Below are 10380 nucleotides of genomic sequence, written 5' to 3'. Positions count from 1 at the left end.
TTTTCAAATATATATATATATATATATATATATATATAGCCTCAACTCGTTGCAGCATAGCCCATTCTCCTCCTTTCCTCTTCTCCTCTTAAAGGGGATTGAGCTTCCCCTTCTTTGAGCGATTAGGCACAGGATCTCCACTCCAACACTGCACACACACGCCGCCGCCTCCTCCCTTTACATGCGAGCACAACGTCATGCTTCTTCGGCTAGGGCTTGGTGTTGTTTCTCAGGTACGTGAAGACACACACGATTCCTCTTGTTTTTCCTCTTTTTCTTCTCCTTCGCCTTTTTCCTCCGCTGACAGACAAGCCACAAACTAGGGTTGGAAATGGCCCCTCCTTTCTTCCTTCTCCTCCGAGGCATTGCTTTTTCTTCTTCGCTTGGCTAGGGCACAACCTCCTCTTCTTTCTCTTACTCCCAGTCTCTCTTTCTCGCTAGATACGAATGAAAGACGACCCCTCTTGACATCTGATAACCGAACCGCTTGATGTTTATTACAAATCAATTTCTATTTATTTATTTCATTTATTAAACATTCCATCATCTCTTTTGCACCACTCTCATTTATATCGAGGGTAGAACCAATTGGCTTTATTCCCATGTTTATTATTCTTGCACGTATTACTCCATTAGTGACACAACTTAGCTTAATTTGTGATGTTTTGTGTGTTGATGATATTGATTTTGTTTCTTATTGATCAAGACACTTCATTTCCCTCTTCTCGTTCTGCTTCACCCATAGACGAGGTTCAATTCTCTTTGGCCCTTATGACCATGGGGCCCGCACACATAGGGAGTGTTCATCACTTAAACTTTGTGCATCACACATGTCTACGCTTTGCATCATTCCTATGTATTTACCTCCCATCACACCTGCCGTTCTACTTTGTGAGGGGTTTGACAATCAATCTTGATTCATTTACCTAACCAAATCTCTCATTCAACTAGAGTTGCGGCTTTATGTCCTTCCCACTTGGGAATTGATTTTTTCCCCTTAGTAAATTTCTTATTTCCTTGCGAAAAATTCGTGCCACTTGTGTCCTCATACATTTTGAGCAGTGCATGTAGGCTCTACCACTTGATTTCTTACAAAATAAAGGATTTCATAAAATCGTTCTCATCATCTTCATATGGTGTGGAAAATGTGCTACAAACTTCAGGAATTTTTTAAGTTGACATTTCAAAACTTTTGAATATTGCTAGAATTTTTTTTTCTTTTTACTTTGTTATAGTCAACAGTTTATTATGTGATACTAAAAGAATTGACATCTCAAATTCTGTTGAAGGAAAGTCTAATTTGATGACATTTCTGTGGTTATGATAATAGACCTTATTTTAAATGATAAAATACCTTCAAAACGTAGGAAAATAACAAACAACTATTACTTAAGAAAATGACACAGCGACTTGATAAAGACAACTAATGACTTTAATGGCACGCGTGATGTTACCACCATGTCTGATAACTTGGTACAATCTTGTTGATGGCCTCTCATCAAATCTATTAACTGGTCAGTCCACTGCTATTTTCAGTCTATTGTTATGCATGTTTAATAATGATGTATTCTTCTACTTATGTTTGTAAATATCGTTGAATGGTTAGTATGGCAATTGTCTGCTAGATTGTAACCAAAATGTCACCGTTGCATTTGTAACATTACAAACTGGTTTGTCGCTTTATTGATGGAATGGGAGATGCGAAATATTATTCAGTCATGGAATGCTATTTTTTGACCTGAATCGACTTTAGATATTTATATGCTTTACAGGATATCACCAAATCTATCACGACGGAGATATGCAAATCATTGAAGAAGAAGCGTGATTTGTTTTCTGGCCTGAAATTGAAGCAAGAAGTTCTTACTTGTACGTCTTCTATACTTATTTTAAATTGTTGATTCCGGTCATTTTGATTTTGAAGGCACGTCAGCCTGTAACTAAGGAATGGAATTGTTTAGGAACTTGGTACTCATTGATTTCAGACATTGTTTGGTAACTCTTTTTCTCTTCTTTCAGCATTTTTTTTGATGTTATATCTTAATTGAGCTATAATGATACAGAGCCGGGCAGCTGAGTGGAAGATTAGGATGTTTTTTGTTCTTTTGAGAAAGGGATATATAAATACATCATAAAGGAAAATTAAGGAGATAAGGAGAGGAAAATGATTAGAAAATTAGATGAATGGACACCTCGAAGGGGGAGAAAGAATCCCAAAGGTGACGCGGGGCTCTGGGAGGATTGGCCGGTCTTCAAGGGTGGTGGGCGCTGATGACCCGTCCTTCCTTTTCTTCCTTTCTTTCCTCTTTTCCTTCCTTTCCTCCTTCCTCCCCCTTCCCTTTTCTTCCTCCCGCTTTCCTTTTCTTCCTCCCCTTTCTTTCCTCACCTTTCCTTTCTCTCCCACTCAGCTTTCCTTCCTTAGAACTTTACTATTTTAAATCATTTTCTAAAACTTGAAATTCTAATTTTATTCTCCTTTCTTATTTTAAATCCCTTTCCTAAAATCTGTAATATCTTCTTTTTATTCTTTCTTATTTTAAAAGGCTTTTCTAAAATCTGAAATCTCTTTTTATTCTTCTTTTTTGAAAAGCCTTCTTTTTATTCTTTTTTGAAAGTTTTTTCAAAATTTGAAATTCTTCGAAAAATAGGTCTTCAAGAATTTAATTCTCCTTTCTTATTCTGAAAATTTTTTCAAAATTTGAAATTCTTCGAAAAATAGGTCAAGTTTCTTTATAAATAGGAGGTGTTGTGCTTTGAGTTTGAGGTTTTATTTTTAATATCTAAAATCAGTTTTTTGCATTGATATTTTCTCATTCGAGGGTTGTATCCTACGTCGAGGTAGTGCTACGGCTGTTCCTCGTCCGAGGTGGTGATCATTTCCATGGGTCCGAGTGGTGCTCTGATTATAACTTGATTCCAATGAGATATTAATCTATCCTTCCACCCTTCATGCTGCTGTCCACCGGCTTCTCAACCCTACAACAGGCCACCACACTTCATCTCCAACAACCGCCGGCTGGTGTCCTCCCTCCAACCCGCTGCCAGCTTTCTTCCAGCATGGTTGCAACTCGCCACACTCCATTCCAACATTCAGCCGCTCTTCCTGAACAACCAATCTTGTTGTCCCCCTGCTCAGAATTTCTCCAACACTTAGCCGACCCACTTCCAGCAGTCTACCTTGGTGTCCGTACCATTCCCATTCTTGCTAGCGCTTCATCGCTCGTTGTCCACCCTTCGAAAATGCTAACGAATTTTCCCTGCTGCTGCCTAACCTTCTCAGCTTGTCACCTCATCTTCCAACCTACCTCTCAGCCACCCAACAAACCTTCCCACCACCTTAATCTATTGTCTCCCTCCTGCAGTGCACCTTGCAACCTTTGTCAGCTCCTCTTCTGCATTCACACATGTTTTCCATAAGCCTTTAGATCTACCGGGTCAACTTCTGCTGCCCTTGTGATACACTTTACAGGTGTTGGCTTATGTCTTGTGTTTTTTTGTCATTTATTTCATGTTTTGAAGAGTCGTTGCAATCGATTTCAAAATTCAATAATAATATTTGTGTTTTTTCTGTGGTTTATGGTTTCATTTGGTATCAGAGCTAGCTCAACTCTAGTCCTATCCTATTGTTTCTAGCATCCTCTCCTACACAATTCACCACACCAAATTTTTTTTGTTCTTTATTTAATTCCAATATCTAAAGTTCTTTTCAGAATTTTACATGGTATCAGAGCCGCCAACCTAATTCATTTGTGTTCTCAACCACAATCCTGTTCCTTAGTCTCTGCTTGCCTCTACCATCCTCTAAATCATTGAGGTCAAAGTCGAGACCTTCTATGCATCTCTACGGGTTCTCTACGTCTCTAGCTACATCTTTAGCGATGTCTTCAGGGTTGTATTCAACGACGACTTCAAACCAAGCTTGCTCGCCACTTGGACGACAACAAATCTCTTGGATTCTTTGACATTGTCTTCAACATATCCAACGACTACTGCGAACCAACCTCCAACCTGTTCTCTTTGCTTGAATAGACACCGTAAGCTTTGCGATCAATCTCTTATGTTCAAACACTGCGAAACTTCTTGCAAGCAACGATATAATGATTCTACTCCCACTCTACTTCGTTTCCTCATGTGAGCAGATGATTACAGTACTCTGTAGTTTGGATCTTCCACTCGATCAAAATGTCATTCTGTCATTCTTCTCTTCCACTCGACCACAACTCTTCCGCTCGACCAGTTCGAGCATATTGCACTTCCTCTATGCTTATTGCAATTGATTATGCTTGTTAAACTCATGAAAATAAAGAATTGTACTCCTCTCATTAGTTCTTGTTTGCTCGTCCAGCCAAGTAGTTCTACTAGGGCTGATATTGGAGTTAACCCAAGCCACAATAGGAAAAACAAATATTATTTTTGAAAATCAGTAGACGGTTACAACCAGCACACTTGAAAGGAAAAATACAACACGACACCTGAAAATCTGAAATAACCAAATATTCAAACTAAGGTGGATCTTGGGGTGTTGGGGGTAATTGACGAGGGTTTCGACAGATGGTAGCAAAGAGATAGGTGGGCTGGACCATGAAAGCACAGGGGCAAGGGGCGTTTTTGAGTGGCGGGAACAACATATTATTGCAGGGGAATTGCTGGAACAATAGTTAGGCTGCAGGGATGTGGTTAAGTGGCTGGAACAACAGTGGATAGAAGGGAGGGAGGGAAAACATGGCTGCTTCGGGGCTGGATGGCAGGGAACATCGGTAAAAACAATGGCTGCACTGTTGCTTGGGGAAGGAAGCTAGAGGACATTGAACTGGATCATAGGGAAGTGATATAGAAAGGTTCAATCCTTTTTGTGGTATCAGGGAGCCAGTTGCGGGACTCCCAAGATTGTTGGGATCCTTTTGCGATTGCACTTTTCTTTTCTTTCCTTTTTTCAAAATTTCTTCTTTTAATTTTTCCTTTATAGTTCTTACCTATTTCCCTAATTTCTAATTAGATATTTGTTATGAGAGGACATATATGTTGTATTTGGTTTTGGTTTTTTAGTTTTGGTTGACGTTTCTGAAATTGAGACTTTTCTCAGAATTTTAAGTTCATCATTTCGCAAGTGTTGCGTCTGTAGCGTGCCTAGGAATTGATGGTGGATCCCGTCAACATCATCATCTCACCAATTCGTAGTTCATCAGCTGATTTTCCTCTACAGCTGCTGGTTACAGCAGAATTTTCCAACTTCATCACCCCGTTTTGCTGTCCAGCCTCCCGAACCTTGCCGAACTGCCGCTGGGTTTCTGCTATCAGTCTGGCTAGAGGTCCCTCTTGCCCAAGCTGCTGTTTATAACCAGAAAATGCCCCGTTTCTTCTTCAGGTTTGTCATCCCACACCATTCACATCGTTTTTTTGCTGCCCTCCAATCCCCACTCACATAAGCAATCATACAACTTTTTCCAACACTTTTTGCGCTTTATCATACCGTCGAAGAACCTTATAACAGTTTCATTTGATATCAAGAGTTAGCCAGAGCTAGGATGAATCTCAATTGGGAGAACGAGACATTATGCTACCAAGGAGAATCATCAATGTGGTGCTCAAGAAATTATTATGGAGGATATGTAGTGAGAAATCCTTTAATTGAAGCTGAGGCTCGCTGAAAAGAAGATAGTATGGGGAAGTGACCCAACAGCAACGATGACCATCCAGTTAAAAGAGATGATGAAAACACTTTCTACCAAGAAATTTCAAGTGATAAAGAGCCGATGCTACATCAATTTGGCATTGATTGTAGGAGAGAAACTGATTTTGGAATCAATTTGGACCTACCGGGATTCACGAAGCTATGAGATTTTTTAATGGTCAGAATAAGCTAAGGGGTATACACACCTCATGGGTGGAATTTCCTTCTTCATTTCAAACATAAGGCAAGTAGTCAGAATAAAGTAGTTGTTGCACTGAGTCTCGCCACATATCACTCACGACGATGATGTTTAAGATCATTAGTTTTGAAGTGTTGAAGGTTTTGTATGCGACTGATGAGATTTTTCTAGATATTTGGATCCAGTGTCAAGGTAGGTTGTACGAGCAATATCACTGATCTGGTGGATCTTTTTTTTTCCAGAATAAACTATGCATTTCTTGTAGCTCACTCAGAGAATATTTTACAAGAGTGTCACAGTGGAGGGATGGTCAAACATTTTGGTAGAGACAATACATTCCTCTTAATGAAGAACTTTTGTTGGCGCCCAGATTGGTATGAGATTTGAGGAGGCACGTCAAACAGTGTAGGGTATGTTACTGGCTAAGACTTGAGGATAGAATACCAGGTTCTGCGCTCTCTTTCATATCTCGAAGGCACCCTGGTTGGACATAAGCATGGACTTTGTAGTGTGCTTACCCAGGACACAATGGAGTAAAGATTCTGTTATGGTAGTGATAGATTATTTCTCCAAGATAGCCCATTTTGTACGTTATCACAAAACAACGTATGTGTCAAATATTGCAGACTTATGCTTCAAGAAGGTAATTCATCTTCATGGCATTCCGAGGAGCGTTACATCAGATAGAATTGTGAAATTTCTCAATCACTGTTGGAGGATTTTATGGGGCAAGTTAGGTACGAAGCTTCAATTTAGCAACTTACCCTCAGACAAATGGACAAACAAAAGAACATTAAGCAGTGGGATTTGATTCCTCCTAAGGTGGAATTTGCTTATAATCATTCTACGAATCAGTCCACAGGCGATAGGTCATTTGAGATTTTGTACAACGGAACCCTCTTATGCCTTTACAGTTGGCTTTTTTATTCCCTGCTATTAAGCTTAGCACTAATGTTGAGGTTCGAGTCAAGGATATTCAGATCTAATAAGAGTAGGTCAGGAAAGAAATTGCTAAAAAAAAATACCAAGTACTAAAAATAGGCCAACAAGTCCTGTAAAGCTATATTTTTCAAGGACTCGCAAGTGGTGCATCTATAGCTTGCCTAGAAACTAGTGGTGGATCTCCCTCGATGCCATTACCTCGCAGATTCGTAGTTCGTCCACTGATTTTCCATCGAATTGCCATCAAACACATTTCCAACTGCTGGTTACAGTTGAAATTTACAACTTCATCACCTCTAGTTCACTGTCCAGCTTCCCGAATCTTCCGAGCTGCAGTTGGGTTGCTGTTTTTTGCCCGACCAGAAGTCCCTCTTGCCCCAATTGCCAAACGGAAACCACCCCGTTTCTACTTTTGGTTTGCTGTCTCATCGTCGTTCACATCAGTTTTCAGTGCCCTCCAACCTCTGCACTCACGTAATCAATCATACCACTTTATCCACCACGTTTTAAGCTTTCTTTCACCATCGAGAAATCCTTGAATGGCATCAATTTTATAGAAAGAATTCTTAGGGCTCAGTTCAAGCATTGAGTTATCTCACTTTTATGAAACTACAAGTATGCTGATGTTGATTTTTGACCAATTCAAGGAACATGCTACAACATCTATGGATAGATCCATTATCTAATGCAACTGTTGATGTCATCCAAGGTCGTCGATCAATTGAGGTCTGTTTAGTGTGAGTTACTTAAGGAGAAATTGTGCACTATAAGAACAATGTTACACCAATAGATTATGTTTTACTCATCGGGCACTTTTTGGAAAAGGACGAGGGTACTGAAGCTCTCTTAAAACCACTTGAGTTAAAAAGGGTGCACCAGGAATCAATTGGTGGGAAAGAATTGCTAATTAAATGGAAATGATTGCTAGATTACGACGTGGTAGTCATACGACTTGATCCAGTAGCAGTTTCTTCTCTTGCAATTTGAGGATGATGTATTTTTTTGGGAGGGGTAATATTAGACCGGTGTCTACGGTGTCGTCCCCATCGTGCTCCATTGAGTCGATACCAAGTCCGCCAAATAATTTGAAGACTTGTGTTAGATGCATGACTAAAAGGACAATTTTGTCATTTGTTGGCTATTATTGTGGTGTATAAATAAAGCTTAATATAATTTGCATTAGGTTATGTGTGATTGTCGTCTTGCATTTTAGGGTTACAGTTTAGGAGAGAATAGCCCATCTTTTGAAATATAGATATTTATCTTTTATGTATTTGTGATTGTATCATTTTGATTTGGCACTGATGGAATAAAATCTATTATTTTGGCCTAATATTTATGGAAACTTGTCTCGTTCTACTTGATGTTTTTGATTTGCCTAATTATCCCATTAGTTAATTATCATAGTAATATCTCACCCCAAAAGTGTGAACATCAAGTTATCGATGCCGAAAGTTATAATGTAGATTTTCAGCTATGATTCCATTATTTTGTTTTGTTATTTGTTTTCTGTTTATGAGAACAGCTTCATATAAATAGTCTAACTGTGATCTTTGGTTTGCGTGTACTGATTCATTTTGTTTAATTTTAATTCCAATTTCAGCTTCACGATCATTCTGTTCACTCAATTGCGCTTTATGCTTAGGCTTCATTTAATCGCTGCAATAATTCATTGTTCAGCTGCAATTTGGTAAATAAATATAGTTATTTATCTTCTGATGTTTTGTTTTTTTAACAATTTTTTAACCTTTCAGGCCTGTTTGATCAGATAATACATTCCCGTGACAACATAGACATAGTCGAGTTACTCAGACACCTTCATCCTAAGGTTTAGATGGATGGTTTTATGACTAAATAATCTTATATTTTTATTTTACTTATTAGTAGTTTTTTTGTCTACTTCTAGATAATGTTAGGTATACCCTTGTTGGAAGGAACCAACCCAGCCTCTTGTTTACCTCGCTCAGCAATTTGCTATGACGCTACTTGCTATAGCCAAATTTGGAGTGAGGTTAGTCATGCATCTTTTTGTGTTAGCATGATATTATTCTGTGGATGCATTATAGAGGTTAATATTCAATCTATTGCAGGTTTTTGCTGCTGATTTATTTGCTACAAAATTTCAAGATGATTTGTTAAACCTGCATGCAGGTCTACAATTCAAAAAGAAGGTTACCACTGTTTATTTATTTTGCCTCCTAGAAAACTGCTTTTTTTTCGCTTTTTTACATTCATGTTTGAGAAGTTAGCTTGTGCAAAACTTTTCTATGAATCCTGATGAACCAATCTATATTTTTGATGCAGTGTCATTTGAATCATTAAAATTGACACTGCAAAATTTATATGCGTGGACCCCAATTTTTATCGCAAGAATCAATGTCACCATATATTTCCACTTTCTATGATCGATCTACTTTTTGTTTAAAGCATAATTTTATGACAAGTATATTATATGAGCATGAAAAGGATAATTAATAATAATTTTTAGAAAAAACTACGTAAGAGAAAATGAAGATATCATGGAATACTAAGTTAATTGACCCCCTGGCTTAAAGCTTGGTGAAAAGGTGGGATTGATGATGACTTCTTTCTTTTTACGACTCCATTTGTTGAAAAGGACAGAGCTATATGCTGCCACATTGTCACTTTGAATTCTATCATCTGAATCAATAAGTTGCAAAGAACTTTTAAAGGAGGAGCATCAATATCAACATTAATTGTAGGGGATACAGATGTTGAAGTCAAAGGAATAGTAAGGGAAATCAAACTAGATATAGCTTCCAAAGAATCAAATTGTCTTAGAATTTGAGAACAAACTTCCTCTATTGAGAGAGTGATAGTCTTTGAAAGAGAAGTGGAGGTATAAACATTTGAATGAATTTCATGATTTTGATTTTTCTTTTTTTTTTTCCCTTAGTTCTTAGATATACCTTGAGGCAAGCAGAGTGTGGCCAAAGATCTTACAGAAAGAGCAGTATTAATGCTCGTCTTCAAATTCAATATTTGGAATAGCCACAAATTGGTTCTTGTATTCAAATTCAATATTTGCAATAGCCACAGGAAAATTTAACAATTTGTGCCTCTTCAATTGGTACCTCATGAAAAGGAAAGGTAACATCTATTTCCACCAGGAGTCTGGTAACAGAAGACCTAGGACGGTTGGGAGCAATGCCAATTTGCAAAGTTGTACAAAATGCAGATCCCAATGATACTAAATTCGATTGATTGAACAATGTAAGATAAGGCCTCCAAACCAGAATGATAGGTGGTTCTTAAAGGCATCAAAATGGGGAAGACCACTACAGAAGTTAATGATAAGGCCTCCAAACCAGAATGATAAGTGGTTCTTAAAGGCATCAAAATGGGGAAGACCACTTTAGTATTCTCATAAAAAATCTGCTATCATAGTAAGTATGGCAACAAAAGAGCCCGGTGTAATTGAACTCCAACTAAAATAATATGATGATAAAAAAGGCCACCAAAAAAACTCACCAATCACTGTCCGAAGGGAAATGCAAAGGTAAAAGATAAAAAAGGAAAAATAAGAGACAAGCACCTATTATGAACA

At 38.1% G+C, this 10380-nt stretch overlaps 1 protein-coding gene across 4 annotated transcripts in view; it reads left to right on the top strand.

Annotated features, from left to right (window-relative positions):
- The window catches only part of LOC110021067 (probable thimet oligopeptidase), a 160297-nt gene that overhangs the window by 127754 nt on the left and 22163 nt on the right, over window positions 1–10380 (top strand). For 3 of the 4 annotated variants that reach the window (XM_020719399.1, XM_020719398.1, XM_020719397.1), the window contains exons 16-19: window positions 1773–1869; window positions 8567–8640; window positions 8719–8823; window positions 8903–8983. In XM_020719399.1, the coding sequence (XP_020575058.1) occupies window positions 1773–1869; window positions 8567–8640; window positions 8719–8823; window positions 8903–8983 (357 nt within the window). Of the gene's footprint in view, window positions 1–1772; window positions 1870–8566; window positions 8641–8718; window positions 8824–8902; window positions 8984–10380 lie in introns of those variants that run through there. The other variant, XR_002293600.1, reaches the window with a different exon arrangement.

The sequence above is a fragment of the Phalaenopsis equestris genome, unplaced genomic scaffold, assembly GCF_001263595.1.
Source record: "Phalaenopsis equestris unplaced genomic scaffold, ASM126359v1 Scaffold000120, whole genome shotgun sequence".
Lineage (NCBI taxonomy): Eukaryota > Viridiplantae > Streptophyta > Magnoliopsida > Asparagales > Orchidaceae > Phalaenopsis > Phalaenopsis equestris.
Note: the sequence above shows the minus strand (reverse complement) of the source record. Positions and strands in the feature narration are given on the sequence as shown.